At 47.9% G+C, this 26,106-nt stretch overlaps 1 protein-coding gene across 1 annotated transcript in view; it reads left to right on the top strand.

Moving 5' to 3' along the window:
• TDRD5 (tudor domain containing 5) overlaps window positions 1-26,106 on the top strand; it is a 2,293,977-nt gene that overhangs the window by 1,896,263 nt on the left and 371,608 nt on the right. The window contains exon 14 of the mRNA XM_069641474.1: window positions 12,274-12,468. Coding sequence (XP_069497575.1) covers window positions 12,274-12,468 — 195 coding nt within the window. The remainder of the gene's footprint in view (window positions 1-12,273; window positions 12,469-26,106) is intronic.

Raw genomic sequence — 26,106 nt, 5'->3', positions numbered from 1 at the left:
ACCCGCCCATCAAGAGGCCAAACCCTGTGTGGGACCTCAACGTAGTCTTGGGTGACCTGGCGCACAAACCATTTGAGCCGATGGCGTCCGCGGACATCAGGCTCGTCACCATTAAGAGGGCCTTGCTAGTCGGCATCATGTCAGCTCGCAAAGTCAGCGAAATCCAGGCGCTAGTTGCCTCAGAGCCATATACTACTTTTCACAAGGATAAGGTAGTCCTGCGGACTCACCCAGCATTCATACCTAAGGTGCCTTCCGCTTTCCATCTCAACAAAGAGATAGTGCTGCCTAAGTTTTTTGCTGAACCTAAGGGTGAGGCTCAGAGAGTTCTGCACTGCCTCAATGTCAGGTGTGCCCTGAAATTGTACTTGGACAGAACCAAGGGCTTCCGCAAGTCAGACGCACGGTTTGTCACCTTCGGCGGATCAAGACCGGGGTATCAGGCATCCAAGGCATCTATAGCCCGGTGGATGGTCTCGGCCATCAAGTAAGCATACGAGGGACAGCATAAACCACTACCGGCCAACATGCATGCCTGCGCGGTCAAGCTTAGGCCCCAGAACCCCGTCCTCGCACCACTTGCGTCACCACGCAACCTTTCCCCGCTCCCCCAGGCCTAGCACATCCTTCTTGGTGGCTCCCCACGCAACTTTCCCATCTAACTGGCCTGGCGCATCCCTCTCTCTGTTGCTCCCCACGTTTCTTGTCCCTGCTCCTCCGGCCTTGCGCATCCTTCTCAGTGTTGCAACCCACGCAACGTACGCCCGCTTCCCTCCTCTCCTTCCTCTTCAGGCTCCCCTAAGCCACGACCAGTGTATTTTCCCTGCTTGTGTCTCTGCAGTCCATTCCACGACCTATCGTACTGTGACTATTGTATTGTCAATCTATTGCATCGCTTGCATTTTGCTCTTACTCCAGGTCTCCTTAGATTACTAGTGTTTGTGCATTCTGTTTTGTAGGGCGACTAGTATATTCAATACGTGCTGCATTGTGTGTGTTTTTCTTCTTCCCCTCTAGGTCCCCTAGGACTACCAGTTTTGCGTTTTCTGTATTGTACTTGCATTCTCACACCTTTGAGAAATACTGCAGTGTACATTTTTTGCTTACTCTGTTTTCTCCACTCACTCCTCTAGGGCCCCTTGGGTTCCAGTGTTCTTGTTCTGTGGTGTATTTACTTGTTGCCCCCCCTTTTGTGCATGACCCCTCTTGTGTCTCCCTCCTGTTGCCCCTAGCGTGTGATCCTCCCCGCTCCTTGGTCCCCCCCCCTCATCATCTATGGTGCTCTCTGTCTCCCCTATCTTCTTCTCTAACTGCTGTTCTATCAACTATCCTATCCCTCTCATTAAGTCTGGTAGGAAGAAACTCAAAAGGGACATCCTGGTCTCCAACCCAGGCCTTCCTACCGCTGATACCTACACCAGTGCTTCCTCCAGACAAACCCTCACTGACATCTTCTTTGTTGTTCCCTCTCCAGGCCTATGGACCCCCTGTATGGTCTCTGTTCTCTCTCCTTTTTCCTTCTCTCCCATTAATGGTGGTGCCCAGTGGGAGGCCCTCCTCGCCCCCTTCCACTCCTCCAAGACCATCATTGATGTCTACTTAAATGGCCTTCTCCCTCCTCTGCCACGTCTATGGCACTTTCTTCTTCCTCTCTGACTACTCTGCCATCTCCTTCCTCTTCTGCCCATTCTCAGGCACCTCTAACACTTGACCTGGAAGTACTCGGTCTTACTGAGACTTCGGTCACGGCCAGCTCCGTCACGAGTTTTGACACTCTCCTTCCTGATGGCTACACGATCCTCTCTGAACCCAGAACCAACCATCCTGGAAAGGGAGTAGCCCTGTTCTTCCCGGAGTGGATCCCTGCTTCTATCATTTCTACGCAGGCCTACTCCTCCTTTGAATGCCTGGTTTGCAGGCTCTCTATCTCTCCTGGCCTCTCTCACAGTGGTCACCATCTACCGGCCACCTGGCCAGGTTGCCCTCTTCCTCTCCGAGTGGGCTGACCTCTCCCCTCCTCCTCCTTGTCTATACCTCTCAACCTCTCCTCATAGACCTCCTCTGGGCTCTTTTGCAACCTCTGCATCGCTCTCTCTCTCTCTCTCTCTCTCCCTCTCTCTCTCCCTCTCTCTCTCTCTCGTCTCTCTCCTGTGAGGCTAAGAACATTAGTGTCATCTTCGACTCCACCCTCTCTTTCTCTCCTCACATCTCTAAGAAGTCACACTATCAGCTACTCCCCCTCAGAGGTATTCTTCATTTTCTCACTTTCCCCCAGACGCAGACGTTCACTGTCTCCAGAGCCCTAGTTCTCTCTAGGCTGGACTACTGCAACAGCCTCTTTCTAAATCTGCCTGCCTCTACTCTTCACCCTCTACAACTAATCCAGAACAGGACTGCGAGACTTGTCCTTGACCTCAAGCCCAAGAATCGTCTCTCTTCAGCCCTGAAATCTCTCCACTGGCTCCTTCTGGCCGCAAGGAATCAAGTTCAAGACTCTCTGCATCATCCACAATGCTTTCTGGGGCCGGGGACCACACTGCATCCAACTTTCTCTTCCTAAGCATCTTCTTGCTCGAGCCCTCCGCTCATCCACCTCCAACTCTCTGAGGGTCAGATGCTTCTCCAGGCAGAGAGTGGGAGGTAGATCTCTGTCTTTGGCTGGTGCCTCCCCCTGGAACAGGCTCACTGCCTGCCTCTCTCAAACATAAGCACAACCACCTAAGGTTCCGGAAGCAAAATCTTCCTTTTCGCTTCTGCTTTCTCTCTCCCTCTCAGATGCCCCTGTCTGCTGAGTTACCTGGCCACCCATCAAACTTACGAGGCTAGGCTCCTGCACGACCAGTTGCCCTTGCACTGCCTCCCGGCACACAACCAATTAGGGACGGTACTGTATCGGCAACCCTACAGTCGCTTGACTCCTTGCACTTGTAAGCCACTTCCTGGCAGCACTTAGGTGTTCCTTTGCCACTCCCAGCCCCCTGGTACTTTCCCCCCTGGCCCCTGCACTTGCGCGATCTGATTGACACAAGGCTTAGTAGGATCTTTGTTTCGTCCTCTTTCTGCCCGTCCTTGACTTGTCGTGCCTAGAAACACCTGTCTAGATTAATGTGCCAGTCTCTTGCCCTCTCTGATGTGTTAAATAATAGATCTAAACATTTTTGTCTAAGATAGTTCTCAGTTCTTGCTCAGAGAAGTATTTCCTTAGTTGAATTATCTTTAAAATTTGCAATAAATCCATGTCTGTATCAGACCAAATGGACTCAATTGCGGGAAACCGTTCCCATGAGAGAACCTCCTTTTCCTTTGTTAAAATATATTTCGAATGGATATTGTCCTCCAACGTATTACACATCTTTGACATGTAATGTCCACAGCTGTAATACTTCGGACATTTTTCGGCAGAGTGCGTCCTGTGTCGATGGCGTTGGGTCGATGTCCCTCGAAGGCCCCCGTCGAGGGCGACGTCACCAGATGTTATAAATAGGATGCACGGCGCCCGTAGACACAGATCCGTTTTCCGCAAATGTGTTTTCTTCAGAGACCCGGCGCGCCTCTGGTATTTCACGTGAATGTCTTTTTCTTCGACCCCTCAGAGTCTGCAGTCTGCCGGGACTGCAAGTCTAAGATGTCGATTATGGACCTGCATCGCATTTGTTTGTGGTGTCTGGGTGAGTGTCTTGACACCGATGACTGTTCCAAATGCCTGTCGCTGACTGCTAAGGCCTTGTGGGAGCGTAAGGGGAGGTTACAGATAGGTAGGGGTTCTAAACCTAATAAGTTCCGTAAGGGTATGTCCTCCGACGATTCGAGGGGCGACTCTCCTCGTCGGAAGGAGTCCCAGGGATCTCGGTCATGGAGCGGTTCTCGCCATTCTTCCTCCTCGTCTTGGCATTCTCGGAAGCGCCGTCATCGGTCGCCTTCCCCATCCTCCTAGGGGGATGGTGCAGTGAGGAAAGTGGCTTGTCCGACTAAGTCCTCGACTCCGGAGGAATGGGCAGCCTTCAAGGAGCCAATGCTGGTGATTTTCCAATCCCAGGGCACAGTTCCGTCCGCGCCTTTGGAAGAAGCCGGCAGGGAATGGTCTTGGTCCGTGGCTTGTGCGCCTTCGGACCCGGGTCCTCGGCTCAATTCTCATCTGGAACTTTCGAGGTCCCGTTCGGACAAGTTTCAGGTTAATCGCCAGAGACGTGCTGATTACAGATCTCGGACTTCGTCCCTGGCGAAACCGCAGAAATTTGGCAAGGGCTCGAGGTTGGCATCCACTCCATCGGCGCCGTGTCCTTCTGATACAGATGTCGAAGCTTTGCCTTCACACCAGCCCTCGGCGCCGTCTGCACCTTTGTCGACACCGAAGCCGTCAAAGCCGTCGCGCTCTCAACGCTTTCGGGGGCTTTTGGCCGAAATTTGCTTATGGTAGTCCCTGGTACAGTGGATCCTCCAAGGAAGGCTACTTTCAAGTCTGTGAGGCCTGTTAAGGATTCCAGACCCTCTTCTGTCCCAAGGCAGTAGTTTTTTCTCCCTCTTGATGATATCTATGAGGATGAGAAGAGATCAAATTTGGAATTTGACCCTGTTGTGCCTGATGTGGCTCCTGTCTGGTGCGGGAACAGTCAGTTAGAAGAGTTACGTCAATCTCTTCATGATGCCGGTGGCTTGGATACTTCTCCGGAAGTGGAGTTTGGCAGACCTGAGCCTGGAGCTCGTGCTGAGTCATCCTATAGGAGGCTGATGACTAGGGTCACTGAGTATCTTGGTTAGTCTAGTCCTCCGGAAGCTTTTGTTCAGGATGATTGAACTGATACTTTGGATCAAGGTCCCTCCTTTGACCCAGTGTTACCTTTTCATTTGACATTGCAGAAAAGGGTGGCGGCTTCCTGGTAGTCACTGGAATCTCTTCCGGCGGTTAACAAATCATTAACTAAAAAATACTGCCCTTCCAGTAGCGACCCCAGCTACCTTGCCTCTCACCCCACTCCCGAGAGTTTGGTGATTCTGGCGGCTACGGCCACCTCGAGGCAGGCGGCGTACCCTACCATCCCTCCTGATAGGGATGACATATGCTTCGATGGTTGGGCACGCAAGGTGTTTTCTGACGGGAGTATGGCGCTGAAGTTGGCCAACTCCACTTGTGCCTTAGCAAGATTTTCACACACTCTGTGGAATTGTGGTTCTCTAGCGGCTGAGCATATTTCCGAAAGGGATGGGTTCCTTGCTCTCGTACAAGATGGCAAGGATGCCATGTGTGAATCCCTTCTGTCGGGATTGGACACGGCCGACAGTGTTAGTTGGTCCATGGATGCGAGCACCGTTATACACAGATTTGCGTGGTTGCGGAAGTCGGGTTTTGCTCCGGATGTGCAAGCCCGTCTTTTGAACATGCCCTTTGATGGCGCGCATTTGTTTGGCAGCAAGGCTGGCTAGAGCCTTGAGAGGTTGCAGACCTCAAAAGCTGCTGCTAAATCTTTTAGCGCAGCTGTGCATCAACCTCCGCCTTTTCGTGCTAGGGGACAGCAGTGGATGGGAGCTTCCTTTCGTTTCTACTCCTCTTTTGGTAGGACGAGAGGAGCCACCAGTCAAAGGGGTCAACGTAAAAAAGTACCTGTGGTGGTCAGGGAAATAGGGGTGCCAAAGCCACTCAGACAGCTGCCTCTTTGCCTTCAGGCGCTGCCGCAGCCGCTCCAAAACAACTATGAGGCCATGTCCCATTGTTCGCCGGTTGGGGGCAGACTGTTGCTGTTAGCAGACCCTTTAAATGTCGTATGTCACATAGTATCTGTTGCGTATGTTTAAGCGCCCTGATGCCCGCGGGCTACCGGCGCTCTACAAAAATTAAATACATACATACAAATACATACTGTCTCAGCATCTCAAAGAATGGCGAGCTATTACTTCGGATGCGGTGGTTCTGGATACAATAGCCCACATCTACTGCCTTCCTTTCCTCAAGCGGCCTCACGACAATCCACCAGGGAATGTCTCTGCAGCTTCTGGATCCGCTCCTTGTGCAGGAGATCTTGACCCTGCTGGAGAAAGGCGCTATAGAACTGGTGGCTGTAGCCAAGAGGAACAAGGGATGGTATTCCCCATATTTTTTTATTCCAAAGAAAGACAGGGGTTTGAGACCCATCTTGGACTTGCGTTGGTTGAACAAACTTCTCAGGAAGGACAAGTTCAAGATGGTCACCCTTTCTCAAGTCCTCCAGGCACGTCGACTTCAGGATTGGTTGGTGTCTCTGGACCTAGAGGATGCTTACTTTCATGTGCCGATTCATCCAAAGCACAGAAAGTACCTGAGGTTTGCGGCTGGCAGCTCGCACTTTCAGTTTCGTGTCCTGCCATTCGGATTGACCTCCGCCCCAGGGTCTTCACCAAGCTAATGGTGGTGGTTGCTGCATATCTCAGGCGAGGGGGGATTCAGGTCTACCCCCACCTGGACGACTGGCTGATACATGCGCGTTCTCCCGAGGAAGCGATGGACCATCTCGCTTTCACCTGCCGCACCCTTCACAAGCTGGGCTTCTCCCTCAATTTCAAGAAGTCACATCTGACACCTTCCCAACAGCTCCAGTACATTGGGGCTGTGTTGGACACATCCTTGGGGAAGTGCTCACCTCCCACGGTGAGGGCTCATCACATTGTGCAGATGGTGGACAAATTTCATCATGCCCAGTGTCTCCCGGCTTTCGAATTCTTAAGGTTGCTCGGCCTCATGGCATCCTGCATTTTTCCAGTGCCAGAGGCCATGCTGAGGATGATATCCCTGCAATGGGTCCTCAAGATGCAGTGCTCACAATTCTTAGGCAAGATGTCGCATCCCGTTCAGATTCCACTCTAGGTCTCACAGGATCTTCTATGGTGGGCCAATGAGGGGAACCTGATGAAGGGGGAGCCGTTTTGGCAACTGTGGCCGGAGGTGACAGATGTTTCCTTCACAGGAGGGGAGCTCATGCTGACGATTTGACCGCCAGCGGTCGTTGGTCTCTGTCGGAGTCCAGACTCCACATCAACCTGTTGGAGCTGCGGACCATCAGGCTCGCCCCAAAGGCTTTTCTGCCGTCTGTGCGGAGGAAGAGTGTCCTGATCATGACGGACAACACAGTGGCCATGCATTACCTCAACAAAAAAAGGGTTGGGGGGTAGGGTCACTCCCGTTGTGCAGAGAGGCAATGCCGCTCTGGTTCTGGGCAATCCAGCAAGGAATATCACTCTCTGCAGTACATCTGGCCGGAGAGGCGAATGCGGCGGCGGACGTTCTGAGCAGGCAAAACACAGTCTCTCACGAGTGGGAGTTGGCTCAGGAAGTCCTTCTGGAGATCTTCGCCCTTTGGGGAACCTTCCAAGTGGATTGCTTCGTGTGACCAGCACCAACCAGAAGTGCGAGAGATTCTATTCAAGGGAATTCTTCCGAGAGGAGCCTTAGGAGACACCTTCGTCATGGATTGATCATTCCCACTTCTGTACATGTTTCCTCCGATCTCTGTCATTCCTCAAGTGTTAAGGAGGTTGCGGAGTTTCGGATCCCACGTGATCCTCATTGCTCTGGATTGGGCCAGGAGAGCGTGGTACCCGGACCTTCTAGAAATGTCCATCTGCCCTCCACGCCGTCTTCCCTACCGAGAGGATCTTCTCTCGTGCCAGGGGGGTCGGGGTTCTCCATCCAGAGGTCAAGACCCTCAACCTTCACGCTTGGTATCTGAAAGGTTGGGATTTAAGGATTGGGACATCCCAGATGACGTGATGGAGGTGTTGCTTTTGGCCAGGCGGACGGCAACCGAATCCCTGTACCGTTGGCGTAAGTTTTGCGACTGGTGCAGAGGACACAATGTCAATCCTTTTCAGTGTTCCATTCCCATGGTTCTTTCTATCTTGCTTTCTTTGGCCCACAGGGACCTTCAAGTAAGGTACCATTAAAGGCTACCTGGAGGTGCTGTCTATCTTCAAGCGCTCTTCTGAAGAATGTTCTTATTTTAAGATTCCATAGATTTCTCAATTTCTAAAAGGGCTCACTAAGGTGTTCCTGCCGTCCCCGTTTCAGCTGCCGGTTTGGAATTTGAATTTGGCCTTGAAATTCCTGATGGGTGCTCCATTTGAGCTTTTGCACTCTTGTCCTTTGAGACAGTTGTCTTTCAAGGCGGTTTTCTTAGTTGCAGTTACATCGACTCGCGGAGTAAGTGAATTCCAGGCACTGTCATCTAAGCCACCCTTTACTGTGTTCCACAAGATAGGGTTGTACTGAGGGTACGTCCATCCTTTCTACCTAAGGTAGTTTCTGAGTTTCATCTGAGCCAGAAAGTGGTACTTCCTGCTATTTATCCTACTCCTCATCCTGGTAAGGAAGAGGAGCAACTCCACAGGTTGGACCCTAGGAGAGCTCTGAGCTTTTATATTTCTAGGATTTCCAGGGTTAGAGTGGACGATCAAATCTTTGTGGGATATGCTGGACACCGTTTGGGCCAGGCTGTTACCAGACAGACATTTTCTAGGTGGATTATCCTCACCATTACTGAATGTTACAGATTGGCGGGCAAGGACCCTCCTGAAGGGTTGCAAGCTCATTCCATTAGGGGCATGGCTACTTCCACAGCCCTGCAGCGGGGAGTTCCTATTAGGAATATTTGTGACGCAGCGACATGGGCTTCTATCCACACCTTTGTCAAACATTACTCGCTTGATACGTTCCATGGTCAAGATATGGCCTTTTGTAAAATGGTTCGTTATTCGTCCATCTGATTGGGTATTATACATTCTTTTCCCTCCTCCAATTTCTGGTACTGCTTTGGTAGTCGAAGGTGTGGAATACGTTGGAGGACACAATCCATTCTAAGAAAAAGTTATTTACAACTGGTAACGTTCTTTCGACTGGATATTCTTCCAACGTATTCTACATCGCCCTTCCAGCCTGCCCCGTTGGAGAATTTCCTAAGCGGTTGCAGCTTAGGTTCCCTCAAGGCTATGTGCAGGCAAGCAGGCATTGAGTACGAGCATGTCACAAGTTGTGGAGGAAAAAACATAAACTGATGCTATGGCGGCCTTGCCTCCTATTTATAACATCCGGTGACGTCGCCCTCGACGGAGGCCTTCGAGGGACATCGACCCGACGCAGGACGCCCTTTGCTGAAAAATTTCCAAAGTAACACAGCTGTGGACATTACATGTCAAAGATGTGGATTACATTGGAGGAACATCCAGTCGAAAGAACATTACCAGTTGGTAAGTAACTTGTTCTTTTGTGTTACCCACTGTTTCTTGGACTTTTTTTATCCTTACCCCTTCATCGATCATAGGTAGTCTCCCTGACCGGAGTAGTTATTCCTCCTTTGGCTGGTTTGTGTTCTTTTTCATTCACAAGACGAGTAAAAAGAGCCATGAGTTTCCTTAATTTCTTCTTTTTCCCTGTGTATTCCCTATGCGTAGGAATGGTAACTCTTGTGCAAAAAGAGTCCCAGAGACAACCTGCTCTCTCATCTTCTGAGGTATTGACCTAAAAAAAAAAAAATGTTCATCCATACATGTATATAGGCGATCACTTACATAATCAATCTTGTTTCTATTAAACTTCCTACCTACCCTATGCTTTTTAATTATATCCTGTTATTTCACCAAGTTAAGTTCCATTTTATGCAGGCTCAGTTTTATCTGCTCTTCTGAGAACTTTTCATTTCTTCCATTAGAGACTAGGATTCCTGCTCATATTTCAATTGGTCTTTTATGTTGTACTTGATGAGAACTTTCATCTTCTGAAAATAACTCCTCTGTACATTTCCTTCCATACCTGCAAAAGATGAGGCGCTACATCCTCATGCAAGTTTATTGCCAAATTTGTTAGCGCTCTGGTGATTCCTTAAACTTTGATCTAATTTGTCAGTGATGCATACTCTCACTATTTATGTAACTCGTGCGTATTGGTTTTCTCAAGTTTATTAATATCATCGCATTGACTGAATAGTTGGTATCAACTCCTGTTTTATGTAGGTCACAGTTTTTTCTTTACTTGATTTGACTCAGGAAATACTTGCAACTTAGACCTTGCTCTCCTCTAGCAGCCATGATTATGCTTCCCATTTTAAATCTTGGCCAATGGCTGTGTGACATATATAACAAGAATTATATACTTTAATTTGAAAATCACCCTCTCGTGTGAAAGTCACTGGAGAGTCACAAAGTTTTAACAGAGAACCACTGATCCACCGTTATGCTGTCCACGATTTTATTAAGTTATTTCAGTGAGGACCTAGCTATGGGAAGCAACAGAGTGCTTTACTATCATAGGTGGAAGAACACAGTGAGGGACGCAGAGAAATGGAGCATAGAGCTCACGCGAGGGCGGGAAATTTTCAACAAGCAATCAACAAGCAACCACGTAGAAGACAGTGGGAAGCAGGTCAGAGTCTAAGGTAGAGTGGGGTAGTGGAAGGTGTGTCCTTGAAAAGGAAGGTCTTGAGAGCTTTCCTGAACTGTAGAAGTTAGGGGGCGAGTCTCATATTGAAAAGGGGTGGGGGATGATTCCAAAGTCTAGAAGCATAGACAGAGCACGCCTGTCTCCTTCCTGCACCGTTGAAGTTCTAGTCTGCACGTTCCCTTGCTTCTGGTGGATTGCAGGCCAGGGGAGATGCCAAGTTTCTCAATGAGGTAGCTTAGAATGAAGGAGAGAAAGTTGGTGCCAAGCCTTTTGTGTTTTTCTTGCTATGTGCTGTTTGAATGTGAACCCAAGGGATTTAGCGCAGGTGGCCAGCTGTTGTGTGAAGCCCTCGAGGTTCATAGCAGATAGCCAGCTCTGGATTTCAGGGTGTTCATTGTTGTTGGTCAGCAGTAGGCGTTCAGTCTTGGAGTGGTTGAGCTTCAGGTAAGTGCTGGCCACCCAGGACTAAATCAATGTGAGGCAAGTCTTGAGCCTGTGGATATCTTCGATGGAGGATATTCCGAGGGAAATCTTTGTGTCACCTGTTTATTGGGGGATGTGGATGCTCTGTGGAGCAAGGAGAGTTCCAAGTGGTTCCATGTAAAGATTGAAGAACACAGGGGTGGGAGGGATTATTCTTGACGGACTCCACAGGTGATGGGTAGAGTTGGTAATCTGAAAGAATCAATTTGTACGAACTGTTGGCAATGTCCAGTTGGGTGCGTGGCCAGGATGCCTTGTGAGTGATGTTGAGGCCTCCACAATCTTGTTTGCATGGTATTGTAGAATTCTTTAGCCATTGAGGATATCTAGGATGTGAGTGGAGGTAGATGTCTTCCAGGACTCAGTAATGAAGATGGCATCCAAGTCATGTGTGGTGATGAGGTTGGTGATGTCCGCTGCATGGTTGATTCATTGTGGACATTGGCGAGCATCTTTTTTCTTTTCGTGGTGGTTGCTGGAGTGCTCATGGGGGTGTATGGTGATGTGAGTGAGGTAGCTGCGATGCAGTGTCCATGATAAGATTGCTGTTGTTTGGCGATGAGTGGTTATGGTAGGGATGGGCTTTTGGGAGAGAGGGGTGAAAGACATATTCAAGGCAGCTTAATTGATGTTAAAGGGGCAAGAGCTTCGGTCCTGGGTCCTCCCTGTCCAAACAGGAATTGCCCTTTTTTTGGTCTGCTCTTCACTTTGGACGTCCTTGATCTAATAGTTGAGAAAAGGAAGGAAGAGGCAGAGCTAAGATGGTGTGTGGGTCTTAGGCCACTTGACCTTGATCCAAATGCACTTGCTCAACAACTGCACAGAAAAATATGCTGGAGTCCACTACATTGAAGTGTCTGTCTCACTTAATGTTGCTTTTTGCTCTAGAAATTGCAAACTTTTTTGTTTTTTTACACAGCACATCACCGATCCTTGCGAATCTTGCCTTTATTTGTTATTTAACTCTTACTGTTAGGTCCTGTATAAGGTTGTCTCACCTTGCCATGATCCTAGAACTTTTAAGTGGGAAATGCAGGGTTTTGGGGCAACTAACACCAGGGGTACCTCGCTTGTTTGTATGTAAATACCCGAAGCGCACAGTTAGACCAGCTGAGGTTAAGGAGACCCTGCTTGATTGGTTGTGATCAGTGATAGTTTATGATCATCCATTATTCCAAGTTTGCCAGTTCTGTTAGTTGCACACTCTTCCCTACTCCCCTCACCCTGTTGTGTTTAAAAGAATAACATAATTTACATGGTATTTTGTAAAAGGGTGTTCTGTTCCTCCCTCCTCATGACCCCACGTATACGGTTTAATTTTCATATGTGAAATCTGAACTATCATATAACAATCCACTTCTCAGTATGTCTGTTTTTATGTCTTGAAGCAGGATGAGGAACGCTGTGAACTGGAGCTGCCATACCTTGAGCCCGTACCAGCAGCGATTGAAATTTGGGATGAGAATTGGCCTCTTACAATGCATAATAATGACTCGGACTCGCAGAGTACGCTTCCCGACGTTGGGAATACATGTGGCACTAATGTTGCACAGGAACACAAACAAAGAAGACTAGATCCTCGGGAGGTATGAATCTTTCTCATTGTATAGAGAGAGGCCACTGTGGTTCTCCAGAAGAAGTCGGACTAGAGCTTAACATTTCAATGGTCTTTATTTAAAATGAAGAGAACATGCCTACCGGTCCCTATTGCTATGAGGGTTTTTCCCTGCCTAAAAACAAAACTAAGGGTGCTTGTCAATTGGCCAAATCAAAAATAATCCTCTGAGTCCACTCAGGCTTCCTCTGGCCAGAGATAAATGGATTGCACCCAAGTGCTGTTCATCAGTCTAATGGGGGTTTTCAATAGTTTATCAAAGTAAGGTTTTTAGTCCTCTCTCCGGCTCTTTATAACGCGTATTAAGTCTTTACACAAATCCACTGGTTCCAGTTATTTAAAACTAGAAATTATTCTCCTAATGCGATTCCACCAATTGAAACATTGTCTTTCAAATTGTTCTTGATTTAGGATTGAGTAATTAAACCCTCCGGGTTCCCTGTTTTCCATGTGTTGAAAAATGCTGCTAATTTTTGTTGGGCTCCTCGAAGCCTTCTGGCCCTCTGATTCAGGGTTTCTCTTGGGCGTCTGCTGTGTCCAGTAATCTGTTTTCTTGGGCTCCCGTAACCCTTTTGGCTTCTCCAGCTTCTTGTGTCTCTGTCTCTCTCTCTTTAGCTAAGCCCATTTTGCTTAAAGCAGGGGTGTAACCGTCCGTCCCACTCCCTGGCTTTACCCTTCTCAGGAACGTTTGCTTTCCTTTGCCTTCCCGGCTTGGCTGCTGCTACACTTCTCGCATGGAGACCAGGGATTTGGTTTCTCCCTTGCGGCCTGGTCTCTCTGACGGTTAATGGGCCCATCAAGGCTTCTTCGTGCCATAAGACAGTCTCTCTACCATCTCCGTCACTGTCTCCAATTTGGCATTGTTGCCCTTTGTAAAGCCAGCCCTCCAGCATCTCTCTGTCATTCTGCTCTATCTCCATGCGACTGCTGGGTCCACAGTGTAGCGTGGCTACGCCCCTCAGGATGTTCTCACGCATAGGATTCTTCTTCATCTATTACAGCTTCCTTGTCTCTTTATTTTTGGTGCCGTATTTCTACAGGGCATGTTGATCTACATCAGCTGTTTCTGTTCCCATATAGGCAGACATGGTGATATTTGTAGAGAGTTCCTGTAGTAATGAGTCCTTGTCCCCTAGAAGGGAGTCACTCCTAATAAGGTCCCACTTTCCCAGCCCCCTAGGGAGGATCTTGCTTAGTGGGCTCACTTCCCTAGCCTCAAAGGGCGTGGCTCCCGCTGGGAAGAAGTGGAAAAAAATCCAGATTCGTCACACTACAGAAATAGTTTTGACTTGAGAGTAATTTATCTAACCAATTTCAACATGGATGCAATTTAACTTCTGATAGCGTATGTGAAGTCTAAAAATTGATAATTGGACAGAAGGTAAACTAGCCGTTTCAGGCAATGAATTAATTTATCAATGCCAGGATTGTGATTGTATTCATCCAAAGCTTTGGCAAGAATCCAGCTGTTAAATAAACCCTACATCTCTTTTTGGAAATATTTTTACATTTGTTAGGCAATAATGCCTTTCCTCGCATGCCATACCAGCTGATAAAAGTGAGTTAGTAGGCCCAATTCCTGCAAAGCCCTTTAATGAGGGCAAGATGCCATTAACATCCTCTTATGTCCCTCCAGTGAAGGCATGATTTCCATTAGACCCTGGCAAAATATTCAGCGTGCCAAGGGCTTTTTTGTGCAGAAAAAGTGGTTTTCCTGTGTGCAATACAAACATCTACTGTTAAGATGATGACCATGAAAATGGCAAAAGGAGCCCACAGGGTAGTATCTTTTCCATTTTTGTGGTACGCCGGAAGCGGTGTAGGAGGCTTGAATCAGTGAGTGCAGCCAGGTAAATGCAAATTTTAAATATAAAAGCAGGTAGTGGAGGAGAGTTGTGGGATGCAGGTGGCACTAGCTCACAGAGGAGTCCATTTGTCAATTTCTGTTTTTGAAATGGTTCAGGAGCCTGAAATCTGGAGGTAGACCTGGGAGCTATGGATTGTAGTGGGCATGATGCAGGGTAGACCGTGCAAGGAGCTCTTTACCAGGGAAGGAACACAAAAGTAACAATGCAGAATCATGAAATCATGCGTGTTATACTTTGTTTTTTCTGAGCCTTTTGATTCAGTTGCATACATAAAGTTGTTTTAAATGACTGCAAATTGGACCCAGTGATTTATACAAATTGGTGACATTTGGTTGAAAATTGGCCTTTTACTGTGTTCATTATTTTCTTTATAAAACCGCAATATGGCCTTAGAAATAGAACCTTAGATAATCTCATTTCTGTCTAATAGTGCTTTGCCAAGAGACTGTGGACACACACCCTTATCGTAGAAACAAGCCATCCAGGCAACATTATTTGTCATAAGACAATTAATTCAGCAGAGCATATTTGCATAGGATATATCATTTGTGAAGACATTCAAATTAATGCAATATATGGTCAGGAGGTTAATCAAAAGGATTGTTAAATCAGTGATTTACAGAATAAACCAACACCATCACCAACAAAAGGCACTACAAACCTGTAATCCCTTTTAATTTGGGCCTTTTCCTTAAATCTCTAATCTGCTCCTCCTCACCAAAGGCAGGATTACCACCACTAATTTTTGATGTCCTTTGTCTTTAAGACCCACCCGCAGGCCCAAAAACCTCATCTGCAACTTAAGTTTCTTCTTGGTGAGAAGTAGCACTAATAAGAATAGCAAACAAGATAGTCAGCCTGCACCCTAGAAAATCAGCCAACTATTTGACCATGCATAATTAGTAGGGATGAAATACATTACGTCCCCACTAGATAAGGCCAGCCTTGCTCTCACATCTGAGAAACCTTGCTTCCTGGGTTTGTTTTATAGAATAGAAGAGGTGTTACACATACTCTCATTAGACACTGCGTCAGTTTGGTGCAACGTTTGCACAAAGGCAATATTGTGTCGGCACAGCATGCTCCTCGCTTGATATTGGTGAAAGGTCCACCGAGTGTGACACCTGTTTAGCCCATATCTTATGCAGCAAAGCCATAGGCAGCTCCATCCTCACCTTCCAAATAGTGAAGATAGCCTATCCCCTTTCAGAGGAACCATTGGTAAGTCTGTTTTGGCTTGTTCATGCTAGCCAGACCTGCACATTTCAGTCTGTCCCATTTACCTGGTTTTAATCCTTCTTAGTAAAACAGATAAACCTCAATTCCCTAAATGGTTTGAGAACCCTATGCAGTACCTTTTCCCACTCTACATAAACGTCTTGCTATGGGGTTAGTTTTGCTGGATAATCTATTGCCTACTGTAAAGAAGACCGGTGGGGGGTGTCTGTACTTCTGCTCTCTATATGGTAGAGGAGAGGCACAGAGGACCCCAGCCAAGATTCTCTAGTACGGTAGCAATGGACGAGCAATCAAGGCCTAGCTTCTCAGGAAGTGATGCAGGCTGGTTCTTAAGTACAGTGTAGTCCCCAAGCCCCCACAAAGGAATGTCCACACACTGTATTGGTTAGAACACAGTCTTTATATAATCAATATTCAAGGTTATGTACACTTATCATAATAACTCACTTTGTACTCAGGAAAATCAACAATGGCAAATATGTACAATTCTAAAGTGGTACCACCCTTTGTATTAGATCTTATTAAAGTGCATCAACAATACTGTAACAATGTCACACAGATCAATAGAGTGAAACCAGCAATAGAGAGAAGAGAGAAAATAAGATGGTTGAGCAATAGGCAGAATACTGGCCCCTACCACTAGGCACAGTTCTGTGTGGAGATCCCCCCCACCTGGGCAACCTGTAAAATAAAGATATAGCACAAGCCCAGTCCATATATTGTTCTGCAAGTCTTATTCCCTCCTATAATGTTTTTACCCCCCCAATGTTACCTGGTGGAGTCGAGTTCTTCAAAGAGGCGTCGACAGATCCTTCTTGAGCGACCCCCTTTCAAGCGGGAGTCACGGATCGTCGAGAGGCGTCGAGGAACTCGGTGTTCGGCGACGGGGAATCGACGGCCCTTCTTGAATGCCTTCCCTTTCAAGCGGGAGACACGGGGCGTTGAACGTCCGTCGACAAACAGGGTAGAACGGCGTCGATGAGGCGGCAGCTTCGTCCGAGCGGTGCTCGTCGGCGTCGGAGCGTCGGCGTCCTGCAAGGCAGAGGCGTGCGGGGCACCTCGGTGACAATAGTTCTGGACTGCAAAGATTGTGGAGACGGAGGCCCAGCAAGGGCGTCGAGTCGTTCGAGTCTTTGTGGTCTTCGGGTGGTGGGAAACCCACCGGCAGGTTTCTCCTCGGCGCGTTGGTCGTCCTCGACTTTCTCCGGCAGGATAAAGCGGTCGACAGTGCGGTCGAGGGAGTCCTTCGATTCGAATGTTCTTAGGCAAAGGAGCGGACGCCTCCGGTCGTCGGCGGCACGGCGTCAAGTGGTTCCCACGGCTGGGCAACACAACTTCGACGGGCCTCCAGCGGTTACACAAACCTGCGAACCCTGGTCGACGGCAATGGACTTCGACGGCGTCGATGTCCGGGTGCTTCACTTCGATCTCCTTGGCGATCCCGTCTCGGGTCGGCAGCCTTTCGAGGGTCTGTCTTCCAGGGCGCTTCGGCGAAGATGGAGCGGTGCTCGATGGTCCCTCGGAGCACGGGAAGAGGGCGCCTTACCAGGTCCTCTCTCGGGTCAGTCTTCGACGATTTCGGCAGCCTTCGGATCGGTCGAAGCAAATGCCACAGCAAGTCTTCTTCTTCCAGCTGGACGTCGAGAATCAGCAGTTCCAGTTACTCTTAGAGTGGAGACTCAACTCCAGAATGCTTCTGAACGCTTCTGAACGTTCCCTGAACCCTCTGAACAGTGGTGAGAGGTCCCCAGATATACTATTCTGTCTCTCATCCACACTGCTGGCACACACTCAGCAGCCAATCATACAGAAGGGCATTCATGCAGTCAGTCAGCCAATCAGGCACACAGTGCATTCAGGCCACACTCCTCCCTTTCAGACACTCACAACAAGGAATGTGGATTGGGACAAGTACCCAGCCATTCAACACTACACACTGCATTCAGGCCAGTTTCGGGCAGGGCTGTCTCAGTCTTTGTCTCTCATGCCAGAAACCAGACAACCACAACAAGGAGTGTATATTGGTTACACACTCCATTCACCCAGGTCCCACCCACAGGAGGTACCCGCAACATACAGTCACTGGGAAGGCTCCAGTCAGTCTAGCTGGGCCTTCACAACAACACCATATATGGAACTTCCACCCAACAGCCAGTCAGGGGGAAGGGACAGAGTCAGGGCTTCCCAGGACTTTGGGAAAACAAGGTAACAGCCAATAGAAAGCAAGAGGCCACAGGGGCCATCTTGTTTCCTATCAGGAATCAACTGATCCCAATGGCAGGGCCTGGGTATCCCAAAATGGAGGACACCCAGAGCACCTGTCAAATTCAGCATGGAGCTGCCACCAGCCCATACCCTGCTCTGTGGGCCACCCACAGGTGCCCAAAAACATACAGTAGGGGCACAGGGTTGTACCCCTACCCATGGGTGCCATAAGGGTATCCCATGGGTCTGTTCATCAAACCAAAAGAGAGCTGCACTGCCAGGAGTCCCACATGGACTCCTGGGCAGAAAACATGACAGAACACACGATAAAAAGGCAGTAAAGGACAAGGATTCAGAGGCCCTGTCCCTCTGATGCATTTCCAGCATCACACCTACCAAAAGGAAATCCTACGATGAAAATGCCTTTGCTGTTGGGGAGGGGGGTGTTAGTCATTTGAAAGTACAATGCATGTATAGTTTTAACTGGCACAGAGATACATAAATTGCTGTGTGATTTATTATTATTCAGAACCCTTGGCTCACCGAAGTGTATCGCATAGTATAACTGTGATGTATGTAAAATACTCTGGATTCCGGATCCTTCAGTGCTCCCTCCTCTGTGCAGAAGAAAGCTTGGACTTTGCGATACTTGCAGTCTTATTAATTTCTATGTTTAATGTAGCAATATTTAATCTCCTGAAAATGAAGTGCTTCATGAAGAACCGTTAGGAAGCCAGTGGAGAATGAGTTTAAATAGGAATATACATGCCTGGTGGAGAGCAAATGCAATTAGAAGTACTTGGCAATTAGACACCTGTGAATAAAATAAAGGTTTAGTGGTCTTTCATAGAACTGCAATTTTGATGTTCTAATTTCTTTGGAAGGACATTACAAGGGATACGTTTTCAGCTCAGTGAGACGTGAATTTCAGATTGTGACCGATGCTTAGGCGATGCATGCCTGAGAGTGTTTTCTTCCAATTTGAAGTTTATTGAGATGTCCTCTCTCAAACCTCCTGAGATAATTAGTAGGGTGCGAACAAAATGGCCTAGTGCACACCTATATTTGTTTTCTAATTTGTGGATTTCTAAGGATAATTACTGTTGTGCCGGGGAGAAAACCAACCTTGGCACTAGGTTGTACTTAACCAGTGTAACAACAGTCGTCCACAAATCTGTGGAACACTCCCGTCCCCTGCACACCCAAACGTTGTTGTATATATAACAACCAACATTTTTTAAAGTTTAATTCTTTTCAAAATAAATGTTTTTTAACTCCCTTTCTGTGAAAAAATGAATGAACATTGACTCGCTTTGTGTAAAAATATGCTGGTTCTTATTTTCTTCCAATCATATATTATTTAGTCATACAAGACTTAATTGAATAAACAACAATTCCTAACAATGTTAAACATTCACATGTTAGTACACACCAATTTCTTAGTTAAGTCCTTTTTCATATTCAACACTTAATATGTTGTTAAGGTGAACAATTAAACACACAAATTCCTCTCAACTTGTGTGTCTAAACACTCTATGCGTTTCGGGAAAAATTCCCCTTCTTCAGGAGTTGTTCACCCTTGTTTTTAGTATCTGTTCTTTCAACCTAAAGAATATAATTGATAATACAAAGTTTGAATGCAATGCCTATTATGCATATTTATTAAATTTAATAGAACTGTCATGTTTTTAATTAGCCATAATCACCTGGATGTTCAATATATAGATTGTGCTGTTTGGGTTCGATGTTCAATCAAATTAAATGGCCTTCTGTTGGCTTGATCACCTATTAGATATAATGTGGTAACCTAAAATCAAGGATATTAATTAAAATTAAACTAATTTTTCAAAGAAACCTGTTTCTAGATTAGATACCAATCAAAATAAAAGTACACTTTAAAGTATTAACCTATAGAGAAGATTGTCGTGAACATAAATACAGCATGTTGAACAAAGTACTGCATTGAGTAATGATTCGTGTGAGTCTGACTCTTGGGTTGAGACCAGTGACTTAAATCTTAATATACAGAATTATGCTACCTCATAGTTGGTAATGGTACTCAGAAATTCTTACCACTCAAATATGGCTCCTGTCTAGGAGTGCCCAATGGAGTCTGGAGGTCTGGGCGTCTGGGCCAGTGCCCGGGTAAGGCTGCTGTCCAAATAGTACACAGTAGTTCATTGGATGTCTCTAGAGGTAAAGAGGATTTCATATGTAAATCCAGTAAAGTTACTCTGTAATGTTCTTCATTAAAAATAGCAAGCAATTTGGGTTCCCTCAACATACCTGGTAATATTGTAGTATCTGATCTGTGTGTCTGAATCGCAATGCCGTCCGTGTTCTGTTGACAAGAAAATGGCCGTATTATATCTTGCGACATCATCACGCTAATTAGTAGGTTCGCGCTAATTAGTAGGGTGGACAGTAAAATGATTCAGTTAGATGAAACTTTGAAGGAAAGACGCACTGCTTTTAACATCATCCTAATTTCCAGTGGTTGCAATACAGCATTTGTGACTTGTTATACTCCTGATTGATGTCGAGTCAGGGTTTGGACCCAAAGAGCTGACAGATGATGAAATCAGGAAGTATATAGGAGCAAGTATTCTAGCACCTGAGGGAACCCGGTTGGAACCAGGTTCCTGGATCCAATCAGTGTGTCGGAAGATGGATCTACTGCAGCCCGAATGACCAATCTAGTCTCATGACTTGGAGTATTGATGACCATGTAAAATCAGCAGGATCTCTGAAAGGAGTAGTGAAGATATGGACTCCAAAGAAGCACTTTTTCAGAAGAGGATGTCTAGATATGGAAAGTGGTGAAAGAGTGGTTGAAGAATCAACCAGAGGGGGGGGAGTGTAGAGGAGGAGCCAAATGCCTCTACCAGAAGTTCCGCCCCTTCTTGCCTATATGTTGGGAACCGAAAATTGTGATGAGCAAAACACCAGTAATGATGCCTGTAACACGAAAAGCCTTTGAGACAAGGTATCCATTGAGAAAACTGTTCTTCTTGTATCCTCAGAGAGCTGACGGCCTCTCAGGAGAGATCCCGGAAGATGTGTAAAGATGAATGAAAGAGAAGATTGGTGACGTCACATGAAGCAAAGACGACACGTCAAGAAGAGATGCCAAGAGAGAAGGTGAATAGACCTTATAGAATCTGATGACGAAGTAAAGAATCGAGTAACATTTCATGTGCAGAATGAAGATTGCACATGCAAAGAGCACTGCAGAAAATGCAAGCCATTTTATAATTGTATAGATGCTGAAACGCAAGTAGACTAAGTAATCATGCAGGCTGGCTATACGTAGTGAATAGACTGCAGACGGTGCCGCAAATATATATTTGTTTATATATATTTATATATATATATGTATGTATATATATATATATTTCGGAGGCTTGTGGAATCTGCTTAGATCACATGCTGTGCATAGGCTGACATCTAGTGGAAGCTGCGGATTATTACAGTTTGTTTTTCGAAACTCGAAAATGGGCGTCGACACAGGGCGTGCCAGTAATACTATCCCTAGTGTGACGTCCACTGTACCCATGATCCCTCATGCGTCTAGGACCCTCGGATTGTTTTTTTTCCGCCATACTGGTCGGAAGCATCCCGCGGAGTTCCCTGGCCTTAGCCATAATTTTGCAAAAAATCATAATATTTCCCTGTTTTCTCCATCCCAATGTCGAGTCACTGAAGTTCTACACTCGACGCCGGCCCGGAGAAGAAAACAACCGTCGAGAGCTGCACGACGTACTGGGGCCTAGGAAGGCCTCTGGCCTCGGCCCCTACAAGTAGGGAGAGTCGGGAGTGGTACATACTCAACACCCTATATATATATATATATATATATATATATATATATATATATATATATATTTCTGAGTCTTGTGGAATCTGCTTAGATCACATGCTGTGCATAGGCCGACATCTAGTGGAAGCTGCGGATTATTACAGTTTGTTTTTCGAAACTCGAAAATGGGCGTCGACACAGGGCGTGCCAGTAATACTATCCCTAGTGTGACGTCCACTGTACCCATGATCCCTCACGCGTCTAGGATCCTCAGATTGTTTTTTTCCGCCATACTGGTCGGAAGCATCTTGCGGAGTCCCCTGGCCTTAGCCATACTTTTGCTTATTATTGAAGTTTAAAATTATTTATTAACATCCTTCCCCCACCCCAACGTTGACCCTCGACACTCGACGACGGCTGGAGAAGACATCGACCGTCGGCTGCTGCACGACGGATCTGGGCCTCGGAAGGCCGCTGGCCTCGGCCCGGGCCTAGTAGGCCACTGGCCTCGGCCCTGCAAGTAGGGAGAGTGGGGGGTGGTACATACTCTTCACTCTTGGTATATACCTTATATATTTACTACACTTACCAGCCCGCTACCTCAAGGTGCGTATGGAGGGTACCCCTTTCCAATTCTGCCCCAAGTGCAACCGCAAATACCCTTGGGTCGACAGGCACGCCACGTGCAATCTCTGCTTGCCGGGGGACCACCCCGAAGCGAACTGCAGAGCGTGTAGTAGGTTTAAGCCTAAGACACTTAAGGAAAGTTCGACAAAGCGTTGGGCCCACCACGCCAGGCAGGCGGCCATGGCAGCGGAGGGCGCCTTCAGCGATGGCAGCGACGCCGTACTTTCGGACGGCGAGGGCATTACGGCGTCGAAAGACTGCCGAGCGCTGGTCCCCGACCTCGGAAGGTTGTCCGGCAGGGCGGCTATGGGGAAGACCCCCGGCGACGCAAGCGCTACACACCCTACACACACTAAGCACACTAAGTCCAACCGAACCTCGACGACGTCGACTTCTCGGAAAGAGGCACAGATAGAACGGTCCGACTCGGTGTCCTCTGGGCGCTCTCGATCGAGATCGCCTCATGACGCAAGGCAATCATCCACTCTTGCCAAGAGTACCTCGCTCCCTAGACTAACGGAAGTTCGATCGTCGGAAGACGAAGACGACTTCCACCCCCAGGCCGCGCTCCAGGAGACCGAGGCCGCAGTTAACACCAGCGAGGCCCCACGCTCGAAACACACAGATACCTCCCCAGACCATCGACGCCAGCCGTCGAAAGTCTCTGGGGCCTCCAAGGGGCAGGGAAAACATTTTTCCACGCATGGGGAGGGGGGAAACAGCGGAAAGCACAGCCTTCCACTCCTATAAGACCATCCTTCCACCCTACTGGGACATCAACATCCAGCAAGGGTACCCTTGATAAGTCCTCTAAGTTGCCTACTAAAGTCATACCCTGTTCCAAAGAATGGTCCAGTGAAGACATAGACAGGGTCATGTCAAGGATGTCTTCCTTAGCTGATTTTTATAACAAAAACCCAGAACATTTCCTTTCGTATGACCCTCAAGGGGCCACACCCTCAGGCTCCTCTGATCCTATCCCCCTAAGTAAAAAGGCCCGGTTCGAAAGACCTAAACCCTTCGAGGTGCAGCCTTACTCTACTCCATACTCTACTCCACTCCAGGAGTTTGAAATTATGGAGGAACTAGCCGGGACTGAATACTATGCGGATGATGAGGACCTGGAGGAGGTAGAAGATGAGCAGGAAATTTACAGAGTAGATTCCCCGGTAGAGAGCGAAGCCCCAGTTACCGACTCGCCAGTTGATAACCAGCCCCTCCTTAATGAAGTTCTCGCTCGCGCAGCAGAACATTTTCACATCGACACTCACGGTGTACAGGAGGAAAGGGACTTCGCAGAAGAGTTGGTGGGAGAGAGGAGGCCGGTCGCTCAGACCATCCCTATCCTTAAATCCATCCAACGTAGAATAGATCCATCCCTGGTGAATCCTAACCTCACCAGAGCCGTCAACCCCAGAGTCGAAAAACTTTTTTCGGGAAGCCCAGTCTGACCCTCTTTATATAAGAGGACATCTTAAACCAGACTCCCTAGTGGTTACCAACACTCGGAAGAGGGCTGGGACACCCTTATCGTCGTCAGAAGCTCCTCCCGACGAGACGAGAGCAAAAAACTGTACGGGTTTGGCAGGAAGGTAGCCTCAACGTCCGCCTACCAAGCAAGGATTGCAAACTCCACCACCCTGTTGGCAAGTTACAACTGCCATCAATGGGAAGAGGTCGCGGCGCTCATAGCCTCTGCTCCTGAACCGTTAAAGGGCCAGTTGGCTCGGATCTCGGCAGAAGGAAGAGCCGTGTCTGGTTGCATATTAAAGGCAACTTTCGACGCCGCGGACAACACAGGAAGATTGATAGCAGAAGGTACTGTTATCAAGAGACATGCGTGGTTACGGCAGTCGGGGTTCAAAACAGAAACCCAGGATTCATTAATAGACAAGCCGGTGGAACCCGATCTATTGTTTGGGAAAGCGGTCGAAGACGCACTTAAGAATGCCAAGGACGAATACGAGACTCTCAAATCCCTTGGCCAGCTTACCAACAAACCCCCTAACCAGAGGGGGAACAGTAATTTTCGTCGCCCACGCGGCCAAAATTCACAAAGAGGCAACTATGCCCAAGGACAGGGTACACAATGGAACAACAACCAGTCTACCCAAAGTTACGGCAGGGGTAACAAGAGAGGTCGTGGAAGAGGCAGAGGCAGCCCCAATAAGGGAGGTGGCACGCCTCCACCAAAGCAGTGACGCTCAGTTCAGGGTCCCTTCTCACGCAACCCCAGTAGGGGGATGCATTTCCAACTTCACCCAGGCTTGGGAAGGGATCACCTCAGACAGATGGGTGCTGTCAACAGTGTCCACAGGATATTGTATAGAATTACTACAGCGTCCCCGGAACCACCCTCCACGACAAAGAATACACTCCTTAGAACATCAGAAGATCCTTCTCGAGGAGATCGCCATTCTGCTAGAAAAGGACGCGATAGAACTCGTCCCAGGACACCAGGTAAACAAGGGTATCTATTCAACCTACTTCCTTGTGCCAAAGAAAGATTTGACAATGCGCCCAGTATTGGACTTACGGCCTGCCAACAAGTATGTCAAGCCCCAAAAATTCCGTATGACCACGTTACAAGAGGTAATCCCCCTCCTAAAAAAGGGGGATTACATGGCAACCTTGGATATGAAAGATGCTTATTTTCATATTTCCATGCTCCCAGCGCGCAGAAAATACTTGCGCTTCAAGTGGACAGTCGCCACTACCAATTCAAGGTACTGCCCTTCGGGATAGCTTCAGCACCAAGGGTATTCACCAAGGTACTGGCGGTGGCAGCTGCACACCTACGCAGGGAGGCAATCCCAGTGTACCCTTATCTGGACGACTGGCTCATAACGGGGGAAACCCCAGGAATTTGCAGGTCAAACATTCAGAGGACTATCGACCTCCTCCACGAATTAGGCTTCTCTATCAACGAGAAGAAGTCAAGTCTGGTGCCAAGCACCTCCAAACAGTTCCTAGGAGCAATCCTAGATACTCAGAAAGGGTTGACCTTCCCTTCGGAAGAAAGAATTCGGAATATACTACTGCAAATTCCGCTTTATCAGTCAGGTCAACAAATAACGGTACGCAAAGCAATGCGGTTACTGGGCATGATGGCGTCATGCATTTACCTGGTCCCCCACGCGCGTCTGCGCATGCGTCCCATGCAGGAATGGTTGGCGAAACAGTGGTCTCAGGCAAGTGGTCAGTGGGACGATCTAGTGGTCGTTTCGCCAACACTCGTACAGAGCTTACACTGGTGGACAAGAGAGGATCTCGCAAGGGGAAAACCCTTTTACGATCCAGAGGTACAGGCAGTGGTGACTACAGATGCATGCCTGACTGGGTGGGGAGCTCACCATCTCCACCACACAGCTCAGGGTCTCTGGTCTCACTCAGTAGCCAAGAACCACATCAATCTGCTAGAGCTTCTGGCAGTATTCCGAGCGCTTCGGGCGTTCGAGCCCCATCTGCTAAACTTGTCGGTGCAGATCCGGACGGACAGCACGACAGCCATGTTCTATCTGAACAAACAAGGAGGGACTCGTTCGCCAAATCTGTCCAAGCTTGCCCAGAAAATCTGGATATGGGCACTCAGACGGAACATCTTCCTGTCATCACAACATGTTCCAGGGGAGCTCAATTCCCTAGCGGATGCCCTAAGCAGAGACTCCCTCCCAGAAGAACACGAATGGGTCCTTCACAGAGATATCGTAGAAGATCTCTTCTCTCGGTGGGGTTTCCCCACTATAGACCTATTCGCCACAAGCGAAAACAAAAAATGCCCAGGATTTGCATCCAGGTTCCCCCAGCCAGACTCCCAGGGGAACGCCCTGTGGATGAACTGGTCAGGGATGTTTGCGTACGCTTTTCCACC

This window comes from Ambystoma mexicanum, chromosome 1q (genome assembly GCF_040938575.1).
Source record: "Ambystoma mexicanum isolate Mex_15411 chromosome 1q, UKY_AmexF1_1, whole genome shotgun sequence".
NCBI lineage: Eukaryota > Metazoa > Chordata > Amphibia > Caudata > Ambystomatidae > Ambystoma > Ambystoma mexicanum.
This window is presented reverse-complemented; position numbering and strand designations above follow the sequence as displayed.